Source organism: Xenopus tropicalis, chromosome 10, assembly GCF_000004195.4.
Source record: "Xenopus tropicalis strain Nigerian chromosome 10, UCB_Xtro_10.0, whole genome shotgun sequence".
Taxonomy (NCBI): Eukaryota; Metazoa; Chordata; class Amphibia; order Anura; family Pipidae; genus Xenopus; species Xenopus tropicalis.
Window position 1 is genome coordinate 17,364,445 of NC_030686.2, and position 21,291 is coordinate 17,385,735.

A 21,291-nucleotide genomic window follows, 5' to 3' on the forward strand; every position below is an offset into this window, starting at 1 on the left:
TAAACAAACTGTTGTCAAAAATCTTGGAGATCTTACATTGGACTCTGGGTTCCGTTCCCAGCATGAGTAACTGTTGAGAAAAATATCAGACCCTTCTAAACAGAGAATTATTATAACTTCCTAATCTCCACTAAGGGCAAACTTGTACAATACAAAATTCTGAATCAGATATATATTATTGCCATCAGGCTCTTCAAAATGGGGAGAAAGTCTGCTGACTCCTGTCCCCGCGGCAGACTAAAGGTAGCCATACGCATTAAGATCTGCTTGTTTGGTGAGGTCAACAAATGAACATTTTTTTTTTTTCCCTCCTAATATTCCCACCTAAGGTGGGCGATATCGAGCTAATTCAAGCATTTGGCCCTAGGCACCTAAGGCCAAACAATTGAATCACAACAAGGGGTATAGCAACCATTGGAGCAAGGACCACATCAACAAACTTGTATGGTCCCCTGCATGATCTTCTGTATGGTAGTTACACCACTGAATGGGACAATTAAGACAAAACTTCAGGTGGCCATACTCGTTAAGATCCGCTTTTTTGGTGGGGTCGTCAAACGGGATGATCTCCCAATATGGCCACCTAAAGTGGGTGATATTGGGCTATTTCAATCATTCGGCCCTAGAGCCAACGGATTGCATTACAATAAGGGGACACAAGAAGTCGGAGAAAGGACTCTTTCCGATCTGACACTTGACCAATTTTTTGGCCACATATTGGTCAGGGAGGCTCAATGGGTTCCCATGCATGGGCAGATAAGCTGCCGAATCGGTCTGACAGACTTGAACGGGCAGTTTAAATCTTCATTTGCCAGTCATTTCACTTTAGAGGCATTTCCCGAGGAGTGATATTAGTTTGCCTAGGAAAACTATACATCATTTTTTTTAAGACAAGCTGGGCTTTCCAATTGTTACATATTATTTGAGTCTCAAAATAGTCAACCAAATTAGCAGAACAGGGGGCCAGGCTTAGGGAACTGTTCCAAACCATATTGTTACATTAAAAAATCATGAAAAGGCTGCATATTTTTTAATTGTTTTATATTTCAATATTGCTTACAATTATGTCTACTTTTCAAAAAGCTCAAGTTGTGTTTGGGTGGAGTTCCCCTTTAATATAGGATAAAGGGGGTTATTGCACCCTTGTGGGAAAAATACCTTTCATCTGCTGCTCAACCCCTGCTATAGATTTTATCTACAGATAAACAGGAAAGCAACAGCAATAAAACAGGTGCTTGCCAGATAGAACGTGTCCCAACTCACATGGTATTGTTATTGCCTTACCAAGCTCACACACCCAAACAAAGTATACATTCCCTCCACACTGTCACTACATCAAAAGTTATTCTTTTTATCAAGCTGTTTAATTTATTTTCATATAACATAAATAAAAATAATTTAGGATGTCTTTGTGTCTTGTTTTCCTGGTGTATTTAAATATCAGTGTGTTTTTCTGGTTTGTTAGGGTGAAGACACACGGAGATACTAGTAGCAGCTACTTGTCACGGCTATAAAAATAGACAGCGCTGATCGTTTACTAATAATTGTCTCTGTGTGTTTTAACAGAGGCATTTCTCAGTATTGTCTATGGCAGGGAATTTTCTGGTGTTTAGTAGATGTGACAAGTAGCTGCTACTAAGTAGCTCCGTGTGTCTTCACCCTTTCTCAACAGGGACACATTCTGTATATAATTGAATATGACACCCATTCAAATATACAGTGCTTAATACATTGAACTAATTCATAAAAAAAGGAAGAAAGAAAGTAGAAGAAGAGATTTGAGGTGCTTTTCTTCAATTGGGTGCTTCAAGATATAAGACAGGATTTGTTCGGTCAATTGGTTAAGAGACACTGACACCAGTATCATAACATTGTCCTTGCGTGTTATTTATAATTTTGCCTTAAAAGTATTTGACCAATGTTTGTACATTACCTATCTGACCACCCATGTTCCTCTATGAGGGAGCTCGTTAGCATTAAAAGCTATAACTGACAGGCTGAGAAGGGACTGTCAGGTTGGCTAAACAGTCAGGTTTAGGAACTTCAAGTGGTCGTCCGCAGAAAATTTTCCAAGGGGGGGCAAGTAAGCTAGCATCATCCTGCAACAGACAAATATATATATATATAAATATATATATATATATTTTTTTGCAGGATGATACTAGGGGAGGCTAAAGATGGGCCGTACACAGTCCGACCTATAGCTAATGTGACACTTAGTGGATTCGCTGCTGGAGTAAAAAGTTAACCTCCCAACTACCTCTTGCCGTTCCCACTGACTCCCAGAGATACTGTACAAAAGTGCGGGGGGTGCTTTTTTTTTTTACCCTAAAATGTTTAGGATGTAAAAGTATTCATACGCGCACTTCTGTTAGGGGATCTGCAAACATTTGTGTTTGTGATCAGTTAGCTTAAAGGGGTAGTTCGCATTCGAATTCACTTTTATTTTTAATGGTTTTTCAGTTATTTAGCTTTTTGTTCAGCAGCTCTCCATTTGGAATTTCAGCAGCTATCTGGTTGCTAGGGTCTTATTTACCCTAGCAACCAGGTAGTGGTTTAAACAAGAGATGGGAATATGAATAGTTAAGGGGCCTACTTGGAAAAATAAGTAATACAAAATTATAATAATAATAAAATTGTAGCCTCACAGAGCAATATTTTTTGGCCCCCATTTGAAATCTGTATAGAGGCAGAAGAGAAAGAGAAACACACAATGAGCTTTTTCAGAGGGAAAGAGTTAACTTACCCTCCATCTGTTAGGGTAGGGGATAGATTATAAATTATTATAGATGTCAGGTCAGGCAAAAAACAATTTAATGTCAGCTAGTGATTCTTTAGAACTGTATAGTACCTGTGTATAGTGCCTGTGTATAGTACCTGTGTATAGTACCTGTGGGATGAAAACTGCAGCAAAAGTTGAGAGTTGGTTCTCAGGTAAAGTTTCAGCTGCAGATTCTTCATTTCAGTCTTCATTTCTGTTTCCAGTTTGCAAAATCTCCCGCTCCCTGTGTGCATCTGTGCTCTGATTGGTCAATTTTACTGTCTGTCAAGGAAGCTGTGCTCTGATTGGAGAATCCACAAGAAGAAAGATCCAATCGGAGCACAGCAAAACGGGCTTGCAAGCACATTCCAGGACAGTGCAGAAACGGAGTAAGGGGTTTTTTTTTTTTTTGCTACTTTTCCAGGGGGGGGGGGCAAGTGCCCCCTCTTGCCCCCTTCTGTGGACGCCCATGATAGTATATAGTAGCTTACATTCTTGTAATTGTTTTGTTGGGGGTTGTGTAGCAATCCAGCATTCCTGGATTGATTTTACTGCTGTTATATAAGAAATAAGTATTTCTGCCAGCCTAATGTTACCTTTCTTAGTTTTATTGATGGGCTTGGCGAAGAACCCTAAGGGCTCTGGCTCCTGTGTCTCGGGCGACTAATCTCCCCGAAATGCCATCCCACTGGCATCACCCAACTTAGGAGGGCATACTGGGATAAAATCGTCTTGTTTGGCGACCTCACCAAACAAGTGGATCTTAACGTGTATGGCCACCTGAAGTTATATCTTAATCCAGTGGTGTAACTACCATACAGGAGACGCTACAGATGGGGGCCCACCCGGATCGCAGGGTCTGTTGTATGGTAGTTCCCCCTCCCCAGAACCTCAACCTTTGTGTCCGCTTACTTATTTGTTGCAGACAGCGGGGTAGCGGCGGCATGGCCGGAGGGTCAAGAATGCACTGGGCCCCAGATGATTGAAGTTGTGCCACTGGTCTCATCAGCAGACAGTAAGTAGGGCTGATATAAGAAGCATTCAGATAGTTTCAAGGCATATAAAGGTTCTCCAGAACACCCTGCTGTCCCCCATATACACCATGTAACAGTGCTGGTACAGAACCACCAAACATAGGGTGCAATGAGACTAGGCCAGTTCTTTCTCAAGCTTTAGTTCTCTTTTAAATCTGATAAAGGAATAATAAATCCCAGTGAATAAGAGGCTTATGAACCAATCAGCTTGTGGGCTGAATCCCTTCCCCTTTTAAAAAAGAGCCTTGGTGACAAAATATGTTTCATAGAAACTTTTATGTGCTAGTCACTGGAAGGAATGTGATGGGTTGCTAACATCACAGATTAAAGGAAGGAGCACATTTGTTACTGCATTTAAGAGAGACACAAAATAGGGCAGGAAATCACCAGAGTAGCCGGTAAATCACCAGTTAAGCCTGGTATTACCAATTTTCTAACATACATGCCTGTAAATTTGCAAATTTGGCTCCTGTAACAGAATTTGTCATTCTTTTTTTATGCACATGTGTTTATTTAGCCACAGAACCAAAAGCAAAAAGGAAACTGAGGATTATTAGCTGCGCCAGATGCCAATGACAGCAGCACTGATTTCAATACCATTATTAGACAATATATACCCAGGTTATTATATGCATCATATACTGTGTCTTTATTCTAACTGTACAAATAACTCATTTATATCCAGTTCACAGCATAGGTACAACATTGATACAAACTAAATACAACATATATGGATGCTGGAAGGTCTTGCGCTGCCCAAAATGGAGTAAAAAAGATTATTTTACACATTTCCTACCCACAATGCATTTTTTACTGCAGGGCTTTATTTTTGCTCATACATAGAAACTGTAGACACTACACCTCTCAGGAAAGAAGGGACATAAAATGTACATAATGAATTATTTCCTAAAAAAGTGCTTAATAAATATACATATTAGCATAGTGCAACACTGCCGCTCTGGTTTCTCATAGATATTTTCATAAAATATCAAATACTAGTGACATTTGCATTCATTCAAAATATAATTCATTTAAAAGTGAGGCTCCTCCTTTGCAAATGGCTCTCTGCCCCCTCTCCTACCACCCCCTTTGCCCTGTACTTGGTGAAAGCAGAGTTGGGGATCCCTATCTGAGTGCATCACATCTGACATGCAAGCTCCCCAATATTTATCACCGAGGAGAAGCATCAGGATTGGAGCGGGCTGGCGGAACACTGGGAAAAAACCTGCGCTCCTCCGACCCAGACCCCATCCCTGTCAGGAAACATCACGGTCAGCCCCCCCACCAGCCCAATAAATAGTGACTGTCTATGGAAAGGTTCCCACCCCAACTAGAAAGCAGCCATAGGGAAGTATTTATTAACACTGGAGAGAAATATCAATTGTGATGTCGCCCATAGCAACCAATCAGATATTTGTTTTGCTTTCTAACTTGTAGGTGACTGTTCTAATTGAATTACTGAATCTATTTGGTAGGAGAGGAAGGGGGTTGTTCTTAGGGGAAGCCATTTTTTTATTTTTTGCTATCCTTACTGCCTGGTCAAAAAAATCAGCTCTTTTTTGTAGAGTAAAAAGTGCAAGGAATATGGCTTCTCTCTCTCTCTGATGAAAAAAACATTGGTTATAATATATTATATAAAATGCAGCCTTTAAATTAAAAAAAAGTCATAGAGGCACATTTACTAATCCACGAATCCGAATGGGAAAAATTCGGATTGTAAACGAACATTTTGCGACTTTTTCGTATTTTTTGCGATTTTTTCATTGCTGTTACGACTTTTTCGTAGCCGTTAAGACTTGCGCGAATTGTTGCGACTTTTTCGTATTGAGCGCTTGTAAACGGCGGGCAAACCTTTCAGACTTTGCATGATTTTTGAAGCTCCCATAGGACTCAATGGCACTCTGCAGCTCCAACCCGGCCCAAGGAAAGTCTCCCATAGGGCTCAATGGCACTCTGCAGCTCCAACCCGACCCAAGGAAAGTCTCCCATAGGGCTCAATGGCACTCTGCAGCTCCAACCCGGCCCAAGGAAAGTCTCCCATAGGGCTCAATGGCACTCTGCAGCTCCAACCCGGCCCAAGGAAAGCCTCCCATAGGGCTCAATGGCACCCTGCAGCTCCAATCTGGCCCAAGGAAAGTCTCCCATAGGGCTCAATGGCACTCTGCAGCTCCAACCCGGCCCAAGGAAAGCCTCCCATAGGGCTCAATGGCACTCTGCAGCTCCAACCCGACCCAAGGAAAGTCTCCCATAGGACTCAATGCCACCCTGCAGCTCCAACCTGGCCCAAGGAAAGTCTCCCATAGGGCTCAATGGCACTCTGCAGCTCCAACCTGGCCCAAGGAAAGTCTCCCATAGGGCTCAATGGCACTCTGCAGCTCCAACCTGGCCCAAGGAAAGCCTCCCATAGGGCTCAATGGCACTCTGCCAAACTTTCATACTCGGCGCGACGGCTACGAAAAAGTTGTGACAATTCGCGCAAGTCGTAACGCTACGAAAAAGTAGCAAAATTTGCGAAAAAGTCGTAACGGCTACGAAAAAGTTGCGACAATTTACAAAAAAACGCAAAATACCGATCAATACAAAAAAAACGCATTTGGATGCTTTTCGGACGTTCGCGGATTAGTAAATGTGCCCCATAGAGTCTTGAACTATGTTGGGGTTTCAAAATTAAACATTAAATCCACATACAGCTGATCTTCATGGTACAACTATTTACACTGCAAAACTATAGGAAAATGCACGCTCTTTATTGGGTTTATTAGCTGCATGGTGCATACTTACATTTCTAAAAATGAACTGGAGCTGCACGTAAAAAACATGGTGGCCTGTTGATATGTATTTGATATGTTTATCTGATCTGGGGAAATGTTGCCTTTAAATCCAGGCTTCATTCAAACAGGGAGCGAGAATGCTTTTGTATAAAGTGCCAGGATATGTGTAACAGGGAATACATGGCACATAAGCCTGTGGCACACTGTACAGAAGGTGGGCACTGAATGGCACAGAACATAGTCCATGATCCTCCTGCGAATACTGCAATAGCCGTTTCCTTTCAATAAAAAAATTTAAGTGCTGCTGCTCCTTCCTCTCATCCTCCATCTTTCCTTTAGGATTGGTATGGCCACAAACAATAAGGCACTGGGGGCAGCTGGCTGAAAAGGCTGAGAGAGGCTGGCACAACCATTATTGGTGGTGGTACAGAGAAATCTAGAAGAGACCAGAGGTCACCCCACCTTTATTACTATTGGCTTTACAAGTCCTCGATACGGATTTGCACAAACAATGTAGCAGGGGACAGTGAGGCTCCATCCTTGGACAACAGGTGAACATGGCGGTATCCTGCAGGGAAACATGCAGTAACGTGTTATAACCCAGTCTCTGTGCTTTTACCCAATATTCTCAGCATTTCTCTACTCTAACCCCTTCAGTGTATCTCTGCGCCCTCCCAAACTCACATTTTCCTATTCCATCCATTTATTTTAGTACTCCCCTGTGCCTACCTGTACTATTCGTTTCATATTCTCATACCTTCCTACACCCTCATTCTATACTCTGCAATGCCACCCTTTCATTTTAATACCCCCCTATGCCTTTCTACACCATTATTCTAATACAATCTAGTGCCACCCTTTACTTTTTATACTCTACCATGCTTTTTAACACCATTATTGTAATACTCTCCACCATTTTAATACTCTCCCATGCCTTCCTACACCATTTTTCTAATACTCTCCAGTGCCACTCTTCCATTTTCTTACTCGCCCATGCAGTGACTGATTATTGAGTTGGCCCCTAGACTACACTTTAGAAAAAGTTTAGAAATGCACAACAATTATCTTCCAAATTATTAACTATTAGTCACTATTAAACAAGGCAGCAACCAGCAAGGCATGTGTCTGTATGGCTTGTTGTGTGCACATGCTTTTTTAATTATTATTTTTATTTTCTTTAAAAAAATTATTACAGGCGGCAACGTTTTTTTTACTGTGTTGCAGGCCTACAGCTGACTGGATTTTTAATTTTTTCCTAAAATTTCTTTAAAAAAAAAGATATTACTGTGCTGCAGGCCTGCAGCTTGGGCCTGGGGCTGCCCCTCAGTGTACAGCCGCTACCTGCTTGCTGGCTGGAAGAAGATTTCAGCAATTGAGGCAAGGCAGCAAGGGTGTCTGTACTGTGTGTGGGGGCAATCTCTATAAAGCCTTGTTGGCTTCGGCATGTGCCAGTGATGTCACTAGCAAGTGCCAATTCCGCCAGAAAGCCCATGCGGCTTTAGAGAAATTGAGACATGACATGAATGCGGCCTGCTGCCCTACCTAAATCTTCTGCCAACCAGCCAGTAAAATATTTTTTATAAAGAAAATAAAAAAATAATAAAAAAAACCCCATGGGCTATAGCCTAGGTTAGCCTATCCATTAATGCACCCATGCTTCCATGCCTTCCTACACCATTATTCTAATAGTCTCCAGTGCCACCCTCTCATCTTTCATTTCCCTTGTGTTGTTTGGGTATATTGTCGGGTTAATATATAACTTCAATGCACTATGCAATAATACATTATTTTATTCTGCTACCCTGCCACCTTACTGGCTTATATATCACAATGACTGCTTTCTTACCTTGCTTTAGGCTGAGGAAAGGTAATGTGTATTGTCCAACAAAATCATTACTCGACGTTTTGTCATAGTCTTCCACTACAAACCTAACAAGAGCCAACTCTGGGACTTGAACTTCTAGTTGAAGTATCTCATTCCAGTAAGGGTTAAAACCTGTGAACAAAAAGAAGTGTCATCTTGTGCTGTGTACATTGTGAATTAGATATCCCACAATGCCAAGGTGCACGCATTCCCTGAAGTTTTATTTCTGATTGGCTACTGGTTTCCAAAAATGTTTCCTTTTCCGCAAGGACCAACCAATCTCACCATTATTGAGGATGTATTTAGTTTCCTTTTCTTTCTTTTTCCCCACTCCATGAATTTCCACACGTACAAATGGATCTACAATAGAGTTGGGCTTCTCCTTGTTGAGTTTTGGCAGCTGCTGAGCTGAAATGACCTATTGATATAGTAAATAAAAATGAATTCTATATAGTACCTCAATCCAAACATGGACCAAAGTGTCATAAATAATACATTGATGAGTAAAAGAGTCAAAACTTGTATAGTAACCCCAGTGCTATGTGGCCCCATAATTAGTGGTCCTGGGTAAATCACATCACATTGGTTTGTTCCAAGAGTGCTTAGAGGAACTTGCACACACAGGTTACCCTGAAGGCCTCACCTTGACAAAAAGGAGCTTTGGCTCTTTGCTTGGAGAATCTGGGTTAAAGTAACTATCCTCTTTTCTCAGGAATTCAGGCTTTAGGACATATCCGCAGAGTCCATTGTCCTGGAATCGACCTCGATTTAAATCCATCGTGTAGCCCGGTGTTTGGAAATTCAGAGCCACTGAGGAGAAGGTGGAAGATTATTATATGACATCTGACCTGGAACAGGAAGCATTATTGATTCACATATAGTATGTATAGTTATTCTTAATAATGGGAGCAGCCATGATAGCTTTAATTAGGTAACCTCATTACTTAAGGCTTGGGGAAAGCTGTCTTTCACATGCCATTTAAGCTTTTGGGCTCTACTTACCAAGCTGGCAGCCTGCGTTCCACATCTCCTGGGGGCAGTAATTAGAAGAGTTTGCCCGCAGACCATCTGGGTAGATGCGACTCAGTTGCCGGGCATTATAGCGCACTAGATTGATTCCTGCAAAGGTAGAAAAGAGGACTGTGTTCATTTATCTGCTAACAATTAGAAGTTTACACAGTACCTTCTGCTAGGGTATGCTAGGGCATATCTGCCTTGAGACCCATGAGTCAAAAACACCCTTAAAAGGCCATTAACTTCCTTGTATGACATCATCATTTTGTCATAGTTTGGCCTCCTTATTTAAAGAAAAAGGGGGCCATTTTAATTCCACAATTATCCTGTGCAGGATCTTTGGAAATCTCATAGGAGAGTCTCCCTCTATCAGTGGAAGGCTGAAAGGGGTCAGTTGATACCTGAGTCTTTTATCAATCTGCGCACTTTGTCTTCACTGAAGGAACTCATCTCACACACGTTTCCTGGCTGTCCCCGATACTCCACAGTCTGACAGTATACCACCAGGTCTGAGAGCTCTTTGGCTGTATCCTGGGTGTGGGAGGAACAAAGGCACATCTCTGAACCATGCACTTTATATAGCTATATAAATCTCACTCTATTATCCTATCACAAATACCCCTTTAACCCACATACATTCTGTCTGCCAAACACAACTCCAATGCAAAGTATCCCCACTTAACAAACAAATGGCTCAAACTCTGCCAAACTACCCCCCCAATAACTCCATTCTTGTCCGACAATTCCACTTTCCACTTCCTCTCCACTCTTCCTACCTTCAAACTCTCCTCTATGGAGCCTCACTAAATGCAAGACCCCTTAAAGGAAACTCTTGTTATTGCTATTTCTCCCATCCAAATAATCCAGAAAGTTCTCCTTTCACTTACCATTCGGGGTTTTCCTTCCTCTTCCTCTACAGACTTGCGATTATTTAATTTCTTCCCCTTGAGTAAAAACTTGCCCTTTAATGCCTACCAAACAGAAAAATTGGTGCAAGAGATGATTAACAAAGTCTGGGACAAAAGTTGCACCCCAGTTTGCATCCCTAAATGAACCAAAATTGCCTATATATTGAATCCCTGTATATACTGTATCTGATCATGTTCCTCTTGATATTAAACAGAAATATTCAAGTTGTTGTACTGTATCTGCAGATACACCTTTGAGACCTTTTGAGAATCACAAATAAGGCCTGCTCTATATATACACATGCACTATGGTATTACTAGCCTGGACTGGGATTTAAAATAAGCTGTGGCATTTTAAGTACACAGAGGCCCAAACAGCTCCCACCAGCCCAATAAATAGTGACTGTCTATGGCATCTTACAGCAGCCCCTCTGGCATTTGCCAGAATCCACAAATTGCCAGCCTGGGCCTGCTATAAGTCAATGACATGGCTCAGTAAAGTTTTACCTGTATTTGTATGGGCTGAATACAACTTTTTGCATATGTTCTTTGAGCCCTATACAAGGAAGCGTTCTTCCAGTGATAGCACGTGACACCCTGGGTGATTTTACAATGGGTTGAGCTCTCCATCTACAGTTGATATCATTTAGTTGTACATCTGGTGCTTTTTTACCTTGACAAACACCCATATAGTTTACCTCTGGAGAAGGAAGCCGAGCGGTGTCTGCACCAGGCAGAGGCTTAGTCACAAGCATGTCTCCCAGGATCTCACGTAGATGGTTCGCCATTTTCACTTGCTGCTCCAAGCCACAGTGATTCTCCAGGGACAGGATTACAGGATAGGGGGAATTCTAGGAGAAATACTTTAGAGATTTAGCCAACTAAGTAGTTGATGCTTTTCATAGATGTCAACCACCTTCTTTCAAAAACTGACAAGCAAACTGTTTCCAGATATCCCTGTAGCCTCACTATAGCCTGATATTGCCATCTTCATTCAACTTTCTGATATAGGAATGGGATCTGTTATTTGGAAACCTGTTATCCAGAAAGCTCCGAATTACAGAAAGACCATCTCCCATCTCCCATCTCCCATAGTGATTTTTTGTAGACTTAAGGCAGTGTTCCCCAACCAGTGGCTCATGAGCAACATGTTGCTCCCCAACCCCTTGGATGTTGCTCCCAGTGGCCTTAAAGCAGGTGCTTATTTTAAAATTTCTGGTAAGGAGGCAAGTTTTGGTTGCATAAAAACCAAGCATAATGCCAAACAGAGCCTTCTGTAGGCTGCCAGTTCATATAGGGGCTATTAAGTAGCCAATTATAGCTCTTATTTGCACCCCCAGGAACCTTTTCCATGCTTGTGTTGCTCCCCAACACTTTTTCCATTTAATTGTGGCTCATGGGTATAAAAGGTTGGGGATCCCTGACTTAAGGTATGGAGATCCAAATTCCTTATCCAGAAAACACCTAGTCCCAAACATTCTGGAAAATAGGTCCGATACCTGTATGATGATTTCTCTTCTTCGGTTAATATATTTCAAAATAGTGAGCAGGGAGGAAAATATTTATATTTAAGGGGGTAGTTCACCTCTAAATTAAATTTTAGTATGATGTAGTCTTTGCTGTTCTGAGACAATTTGCAATTGGTAGTGATTTTTTTGATTTTTCAATTATTTAGCTATTTGTTTAGCAGCTCTTAAGTTTGGTATTCCCACAGCTATCTGGTTGCTAGGGTCTTATTTACCCAAGCAACCTGGCAGTGGTTTAAATGAGAAATGGCCATATGAATAGGAGAGGGCGTGTATAGGAAGAAAAGTAATAAAATACACAATAACAATAAAATTGTTTAGACTTCCAGCTTGTGCTGTACTCACTTTGAAAGCATAGTCTCTTATGGTGGTCACCACATCTTTAAAGAGGATTTTTGAGGTCAGCGTGTGTCCGTGGTAAATGACTGGTTCTCCCGACGGCCCCTCCCAGCAGTCCAGTTCCACACAACGGCAGCCTTCCATGAATACTCTATAGAAGGAGCAAAAGCAAGTTGTTAGCAGGACTCCCTTTGCACAATCATTTACGGGGATTTGTTGCGTGAAGAAGTATTTTTTCCCCATATTAATGTTTATATCTAATTTATGGTATTTTAAGGAAAACTATACCCCCATACAATGTAGGTCTCTATAAAAAATATATTCCATAAACAAGCTCATTTGTGAAACCCTGCTTCATCTAAATAAACCATTTTCATAAAAATATAATTTTTCAGTAGTATGTGCTATTTGGTACTCCTAAATAGAAAATCGCCATTTTAAGAATTAAGGGCCACCTCCTGGGATCACAGGAAACACAGTGCACACAAACAAGCCAAGGCACACATACATGCTAGGCCCCATCAGCCAATTAATGGACAGAGTTCTGTCTTTTGTGCCTACACTACTTCCTGTTACAGTTAGAGCTGTATTATTTCTGGTCATGTGATCTGAGGGAGCACACAGCCCATCACTAAATGGCGGCTCAAGGGAAAGGATGTAAAAGGGCAATCGTTATTGATATATATATTCCAGTTTGGTGAGATTCTTTAACAGGCCATTTAACATAATATAAACTATTTGTTGGTTAAGTATTCATTCTGAGGGTATGGTTTTCCTTTAACATGATCTTAACATGTGCAGGTTAAATGAATATGATTTAATTTTAAATCAATGTTAGCCAGCAACTTTCAATTGAATACATTATGGATACAATAATGCATATATCAAGCAGGCACTGCCCCCTCCTTGCTAAGACCTACAGCACATTGTTTATTAAAGGTGTGTAAACCCTCTGCAAAACTGAATATGTGTACCCTCTATAAAAGCCTATTTTAGTCTGACAGCTCAAGGATCAATGCAGGGCCCAAAAACACAGGGAATTATTTAATATGCAGCAGGTCCACCAATCAGAAGCTTCCCTGCAAGGGGTGCCTGCTACTTTACCAGCTGGGCTGGGTTTTAAAGGAACAGACACCCCAGTAAACTATTTTACACACAGGCACTGATAGGCCCATTCTGCAAAGAAGAGTAATATAGGCAACTTGTGGCTGACCCTCTCTCACCTGATGTACGACTCTGTGCTGCTTTCTCCCACCAGTTGGTGGTTGGTCAGGTACGTATTGTGGGAGCTGGAGATGAAGTAGTGGCACAGTGGCTGGGTCATGTCCTGGTACGCCATCCTATGCTTCTGATTGAAGATATCTCCATCATCTGACAACAGGTACATCATGAACCCTTCCATCATCATCAGATCATGCTGCTTGGCTGATGAGGAAAGTGGGTAGAGAAGAGAGTAGGTGAGATGGCAGGCTGTGGGCATAGATCCGAGTAGAACATTGTAAATGGGAGGACTGAACACCGCATTATCTGTTCTACTTGATATGAGTATGGGTAGGGGAAGAGCCACGAGTGCTTTGAATAATTACAGTGGAAGCCAAACAGGGGAAGGCTAGCAAATTGTGTCTTGGGCCAAACCAAACAAAGTGATCTTTAAACATTGCAATAAAGCCAATCCACAGCCCAGCCATCAACATAAATGTTAATAACTACCTAATGAAATATTATCTACATGCATTTTCACAAACTGAAAGTGGATCACAGTGGATTTTGAAACATATACTATGTCTAAGATGAACTTGATGCACTGTTTGCAAACTGTGCCAAAAAGAACAACAGCAAGCCAATATAGTGGTTTAAATAGAAATAAGTGTGTCACCTATACTCCTTGGTCTTGATTGATATGCCCTTGATGCCACTTGGCCACTGATATAATAATGAAGCCTTAGAAAACATAGCAATGTAACTGGGGCCAAGTAGGGTCTGAATATCAGCAGTATGTTATATGATATCAGGCCTGGACTGACAATCTGTGGATTCTAACAAACCAAAGATGCCTAGTCACTATTTATTAGGCTTGTGGGGGGCTCTGTGTGCACTTGAAATGCCAGGACCTCTTTTGAATTCCCACTCTAGACCTGCAATGAAAAGGCCTGGTCTATTGCAGCCTTACAAATCTCTCTTGGGTTGTATGGGCCAATTTTTGGAGAGGACAACAGGTTGGACAAAACAGGTGACTCTGCATCCACATGTAGTAGCACTTTTTTGTCCAGGCAAGTCTAGGTGTCTCTATGCTAGGGCACAAGTACTGTTTGGAGAAGCATCAATTACATTGATGGAAATCCTTGAGAGTCACAATGGGATACACTGCAAGCAGTTAACTGTTGCCCAGAACTTTGTGCTAGGAATATGAATATACTGTAAACCTTTCTCCATGTTAAAGCCCAGAGTAACAGAAATGAAGATCTAACACCCACTAAGACAAAAATACCTGCATATTTCCCACACTTTCCCTAAGCACAATGTCTGGATAAACAACTGAGGGTATATTTAGGAGGGATGCCAAGTAGAGAGACAATAACACTACTCTGAATGTTATGGTGGCACCCTCCCTTCCTTTTCTCTGTTTCCCAATGCTTTTTCCCATGCAGCCCCCCCCCCCCCCATCCCAACCTAAACAGCTTGAGTAAAGGCCAACTAATATTTTCTGGTTTCAGTTTAACTTCTGGGTTTCTGATCCATGGGAAACCTGGTGGCACGTGCAGCACACAGCATGTATCTAGCAAAGCCAGGCATTCCAGTGCCTCACCCTTACAGGGCATCAGCCAATTATTTCTAAATCCTGTCCTTGCACACACATTTACAGGTGACTGGCACAGTGTAGGCATCACTTTCCTGTGTTTGTGAAACTGGAAAATTGGCAAGGCTCTCTTGTATGTGTGTCTGTCTCCAGGACCCTTTTCTCCCATCCTACACTAGCAAACTGAGGAAGTCTCTGTCTCCTGTGTGTGTGTGACTGATTATGTGACATGCACAGAAAATCTCTCTCTTTGTGAGTTCCTGAGTTTCGTGGCAATTATGTGGGCCCTGAATGTACCTGTCTCATTGAGCTCATATTTTTGAATAAGCTCCTTTGCCCTCTCCAGCGTGGCATCTTCCCCCTGCGCTTGCAGGAATTCCTGCAGTTCCTCAGCAGACAGTACCCGATCCTCTCCTGAGTAATGATGGAATATTTCCTCCACCTCAGGGCGGTGCATGAGCTTAGTGCAGAACTCCTCTATCTCATGGTCCTCCAGTGTGTTTGTATTGGAGCGGTCACAGGCCTGGCAATAGAAAGGGCAAGGATAGAATGCTTTGCATAGATCAGAAATGCATGAAATGGATCAGTGCAGCAGATTGGGATGATCATGATGAAGCAGATTTACTAACCAGGGTGCTAACTGACCTAGTACAGTTACTAATAGCAGCCAATCAGTAGTATATGTTTTTTATCAGTCTCATACAAGATAGAAAGTGATAACAAAGATCTGGTTGGTTGCTGGGTAAAAAAGAGATGTGATAATGCATAATTCTGTGCAAACTGTACAATATGAATACTAAACAAAAATATAATCAGGGACAAATACCAACTGCAGAGATAAAAAAAAAAAAATAGGCCTATTGCATAGGGGGTGGATGTCAGACATTTAGTTCACTGTGTTTTTTAGTGGCAAAAAATAGGAGGTGGCAGGGCCAATGTATTGTACTGTATGGGCAAACTAGCAGCCCTATCCGTTGGCTATCTGCCCTACCCACCTGGTATTTACCTGTGGGCAGCACTCCTTGTCCCCACAGTAACATACCATGTATACTTGTTTTGCCCCAGTGCATCCACAGAGACATGCCAAGAAAGAAATTGAATGCTTGGAATGTAGTACTGAAGCCACAATACAAATAAAGCAACTATTGGATTAGTTACCCTTTAAATGTACCGGTATAAATAGTTTTAGAAACAAAAGGGCTCATCTACATTCGCAAGTGCAGTTGCACTCCCTGGAATTTCCCAGCAGCAGGTTAAAGGTACTTGCATCAAAACTCCTTGCACTTATGTATAGTTGCGTTAGGCACCTCTCAGGCACAGGGGAACCCTCATCACCCTGCGTCAACTGCTGCAGTTCAGTTGCACCATAATAATAGGGAGCACACATAACTCGCACACCAAACACCAGAATTTTTTTTTTGGCAAATCAGAAGAAATTGCACAGCGAGTCAAGTGCATCCCTCTTGTGACCACGACACTGGAATTCTTGAAAAAAAAAAAAAGGCTGCATTGTGGGGGAAAAAATATGGTGAAAATTTGAAATTTGCACTTTGCTAACTGCACTTCCGGATGTATATGTGCCCTTGCGTCTTTTAAACCGTTCTGTCAATCCTTTTCCTTTCCTTTGCTGCTATTGGCTATTAGGTATCTGCATGCAGAATGCGCTCTTGCTATATTCCTACCAATGCAGAATTGCTCTTATGCAGTTTCTCACATCCCTACCATGCCAAGCATGGGCCTGTTTTCAGATCTACCAGGCTGAGTGGCTTGAAGCAGGGAAGTGGGAGTTTATTCGTTTCTTTGGCAGATTCTGAGGGAAGGAGACCAAACTGTAGTCTACTTGCAATTGGTCACTTCCCAATCGGTAAATATGTGATGTAGGCCCTTTTTTTGTATTCTCCATTAATCTGGAAAATAAAATATATATTTTTCACTTTTGCCACTTAGATTTTATCCAGTCATTACTAACATAGTTTGCCCTACACTTTGAAATTTGGGTCTGAAGTGATTGCTTACTAATCAGGGCAAACTGAAGTACTGATTGGGTGGCTGAGGACCTCATTAAACTGGATCAAGGTTACAGCTATCCATTCTGTATGGGTCCCCTCTGTGATCCAAAGGCCAAATCTTGACATCACCCTGGCCCATATGGCCCACCATTAGAATGTCCAAATCACAAAAATATCCAGGTAAGGCCAGTTTTCAGCTAAAGTCACATGGGACATAGGAAGTGAGCAGAGATTTGTCACCACTACCTGTGCTTCACTCAGTTACAATGCAGGGTATCATGATGACCTGATGACTCTATATTACATACATACATGCACACACTAACACCAAAAACACCATATATAATAACTCTGGCTTTACCTTGAAAAGGTTGTAAGCATAGATATCATTCAAGTCAATGTTTATCATCTTCAGCATATCCTTCACTTCTTGGAATGTCATCTTTTCATCTCCATCTCTGTCAGCTTGGCGGAGATAATCCCATATCCAGTTGCAATGGAGTTAAGGAATTGGCAGAGACATGGATACATACATGGGTGGCCAAACTACTGCACATGATTTGGGCAACAGAAAGCATTCAGCCTGCCACTTTCCAGTTGGTCAGTGACAAATTCTGAGCAACTGGCTAAAGTTGGATAATTGTTGTTTACTCCGTATGATTATGCCTTAAGCCCCAAACATGGAGAGGTGATTGTTCAGTTAATATTATGAGTTATTAATCAATGATTTTGGCACAGACCTTTTGGTTTGGGAACAGATCTTTTTAGCTGGTAGTTTTCCCTTCCCTTGGCATTATCCATTGCATTCCATACATGCCAAACACTCAAGTCTTATCTTAAATGACTATTTGTGAATGAAGGATTAGCTACTGTATGTACTCATGGCTTTGCGCCACCTGCTATCCCCTTGTTCCTGTATCTGTATCAATAAAACAATCATGTCTTCTTATAGTGCTAAGACAGTTTACCTTTATACCTTTAGTATAATGTAAAGAGGGATGAATTGTATTTGGTCTTTATTTTTTTAATTATTTTTTTTAGCAGTTCTCCAGTTGTAAGTTCAACCATTACTTGGATTCAGGTTTTCATGATAAGGGGTCTTTCTGTAATTTGGATCACCAAGCTATAAGTCTTCTTAAAAATCATTGACATTTAAGGATTAATTATACTCTAGTTGGGACCATGTACAATGTACTGTTTTATTACTACAGATAAAAAGGAAAATCATTGAAAAATTAATTAAAATGGAGTCTATAGGAGATGGAGCTTTCTGGATAATGGGTTTGCTGTCAACAGATCCCGTACCTGTACTAGAGCCCCATTTACCCGAGCAATCAAGTGGTTTGAATGACAGACTGGACATTAAATAGATGATGGCCTGAATAGTTGAAAAGTGATAGAACGTATGTTCTGCAGCATTGCAGGGCAAAAGTATTTTGGGTTCAGGGGTCAGTAACCCCTGACATCCAGATAGCATTTTAAATTTGAAGCTGAAAAGTGGAAGAACTGAAAGGCAAACTTTCAGCAATAACCAATAACTCATTTGATCAGATAGAGACATCTTCTTCAACTGCTAGAGGGATTCACTTTTGTTTGTGTACCCCCATTCCCTAATAATTGGTCTCTTATCGAAGCCAGTATTTGTGCAAGAATGTCTCATACTCTTATAGTACAGCTGCTGAGATCTCCCTGCATCGCTATGTTCAGTTCACATTAACAGGATATTGAACTAATTTCTCCCTCTGGCTCATTGCCTCGGCCCGTTTCATGAGCTTCTGTAACCCCTGCACCCAGTTCAGAGCCTCCTTTTCAGAAGATGCTGCAAGATCCAAGTTTTTTCTCCTCCCCTTGAAGGCAATGGTAAAGCAGCATGTCTCAGGAAAGCGGCGGCCATATTTTTGTAGCCCTTCGGACTGATGGCCTTCCCGTACGGATTCAATGTGCAGGACGGAGACTGAGGAAACAGGAAGGTCATAGGAATTAGAAAAGAAAGGCCAAAGTTTAAAAGAATAGAGACAAGACGTTGGTGATAGGGCATGGTTTGAAGGCAAAGCAAGGAAAGCAGGATATGAAAATGTCTCAGAACTTATGAGATACAAAACTGAAGTTGAAAATGACTGGGCAAATTTATAAATTTGGTAATGTATACAGAACTAGTAAATATAGTAGCAAGTAGCACCATATCTAGGGTTTTATGTCCCATAGGAAATAATCATACTTCCTAATGACCAGCTACAAGCAGCAACTAATCTCCCAGTGTTCTAAAACCCTAAACCAGTCTGTCCCTGACTGTCTATCCTATTCCACTTGGCAACGCTCATGTGGGTGATGTTTACAAGTACTCACAGATCTGTTTGGAGCGTGCCTTCTTAGCTTGGCTCTCGTACCAGACGGTCATTCCATCAGATTCCAGGCGGTATAATCTGGCTGCATGCCATCCAGGCCTAATCTTCCAGAGGTTGGAACCACAAAGCATGGCGTTCACATCATCGTCACCTGACAGGCCTAGGAAAAAAGACAAGATTGTCAGTGGATAATTATGTCATTCCATGTACAGTAACAGCAGTTAACAGCAGTACACATATTAGAGGGGAATGTTGCCTTTAAAAATTTAAAATTTCCCAGTAGTTTAGGGCAAATTATGATAATTTAAATTGCATTTTTTGAAACATTTTCTAAAATATAAGTTTTAATTTCTTTACTTTACACTGTGTGGTGAACTGCCCCTTCCGGCTTAACACTTCGCATTTCTATTGCCTCAGGCAGGTTATTAAAGCAGACCTTATGAGCTCCTTCTCAAGTTTGTCATATAAGATGGTCAACTAGATTGACTTATGTTAGCCACTTCTTCAGAGGTCAAGTCTGGTTAATTGGCCCCTCATATTCCAGTTTTTCGTTTTTTTGTTTAGCAGCTCTCCAGCAGGAATTTCAGCAGTTACCTGGTTGCTAATGTCCTATTTACCTTAGTAACCAAGCAGAGTTTAAAATCTAAGACTGGAATACAAATAGGAGAGGGGCTGAAGAGAAAGATTAAGAATTAAAAGTAACAATAATAATAAAATTGTAGCCTCACGGAGCAATAGTTTTTTAGCTTTCAAAGTCAGTGACCCCCATTTGAAAGCTGTAAAGATGTAGAAAAGAAAGTGAATAATTAAAAAACTATAAATAATGAAGACCAGATGCAATGTTTCTAGGACTAGAACATTCATTAGCACACTAAAATTTAACTAAAAGGTGAAGCACCTTTAATTACCTATAATTACTGAAGACAGTAATTATGGGTCAGTATATACCTACAGCATTCCCATAGACTTTGGCTTGCCGGAATTATACGCCAAACGCATGGTGCGGCATTAGCCTAAAAAGGTGCGTTTTCACACACTTGGGGGCTGCTCAGTGTGAAGGAATCACTGCGAGTGAGGGGTCATTTAGATGGGTGTCCACTTTCAGAGCAGGGCACAGGGCAGGAAGGCTGCCGGCCTGTGTTAGGAACTCCTGGAGGAGCTGGGGGTGCTGCGTGGCACTGCAAGGAGCAGAGGGAGTCGTGACCAAGTGTATGAGAGCTTATAATTATCAGCATAGCTTAGTGAGAAACCAAACTGTGCCAAAGGCTGGCGAACTGGTATCACAGGAGGGGAGAGACAGCAAGGCTGAGTAAGTAGGCTGAGAGAGTAGCCGAGTGTTCACGAGTGTGAGAGTCACCGTGGATGTGTGAAAGTCTTTGGGGATGGTGAGAAGCCCAGGGAAAAAGTTTCCAGTGTGTGAGTTACCCTGGAAGGTGAGAACCCTGAAGAAGGGACAAAACATAACTGTTGATGAACATGTATGCTTATGAACTGTTATGTTTATATTGGGAGGAGGTTGCCCCAAATATGTTTTTGAGAGAAAAACAAGATGTCACATGTGGTGTCCCTGCCTCTTAAGCTCCTGATCCTCTGCACACCTGCCTACCATAGCTAATTCCCCAAAAATTGCATGTACAGGCAGGTCACAAATGGTGTTTTGACGCGGGCATTAAGGAGCTTTTAAAGAGACATACACGTTTAAAGGGCTAGTGAGAATTGCCCTAAGAGACTGAGACAAAATTGTGCCAGTGAGTGACTGATTGGCTGAAGGCAAAAGGTTGGGGGGTCTCATCACTGTTCCCCACAGGCAAAAAGTGAGCATAGCAGGGTGCTACAGGATACAGGACAACTTGCAACAGATGGCAAAAGAAGTGACGGAGACTTCGCAAGTGGCAAAGGTGGTCACTTCATCTGGATGCAAGC

General features: G+C 41.6%; 1 protein-coding gene across 2 annotated transcripts in view; it reads right to left on the bottom strand.

Annotated features, from left to right (window-relative positions):
• Positions 1-6,443: 6,443 nt before the first annotated feature.
• The window catches only part of plcd3 (phospholipase C delta 3), a 48,386-nt gene continuing 33,538 nt past the window's right edge, over positions 6,444-21,291 (bottom strand). For both annotated transcript variants that reach the window (XM_031894636.1, XM_002935518.5), the window contains 14 exons: positions 19,370-19,528; positions 18,749-18,977; positions 17,385-17,514; positions 15,312-15,537; positions 13,441-13,642; positions 12,224-12,368; positions 11,051-11,203; positions 10,332-10,415; positions 9,846-9,975; positions 9,433-9,549; positions 9,074-9,240; positions 8,716-8,848; positions 8,413-8,562; positions 6,444-7,134 (listed from right to left, as the gene is read on the bottom strand). In XM_031894636.1, the coding sequence (XP_031750496.1) occupies positions 7,046-7,134; positions 8,413-8,562; positions 8,716-8,848; positions 9,074-9,240; positions 9,433-9,549; positions 9,846-9,975; positions 10,332-10,415; positions 11,051-11,203; positions 12,224-12,368; positions 13,441-13,642; positions 15,312-15,537; positions 17,385-17,514; positions 18,749-18,977; positions 19,370-19,528 (2,114 nt within the window). In that variant the 3' untranslated portion in view covers positions 6,444-7,045. The remainder of the gene's footprint in view (positions 7,135-8,412; positions 8,563-8,715; positions 8,849-9,073; positions 9,241-9,432; positions 9,550-9,845; positions 9,976-10,331; positions 10,416-11,050; positions 11,204-12,223; positions 12,369-13,440; positions 13,643-15,311; positions 15,538-17,384; positions 17,515-18,748; positions 18,978-19,369; positions 19,529-21,291) is intronic.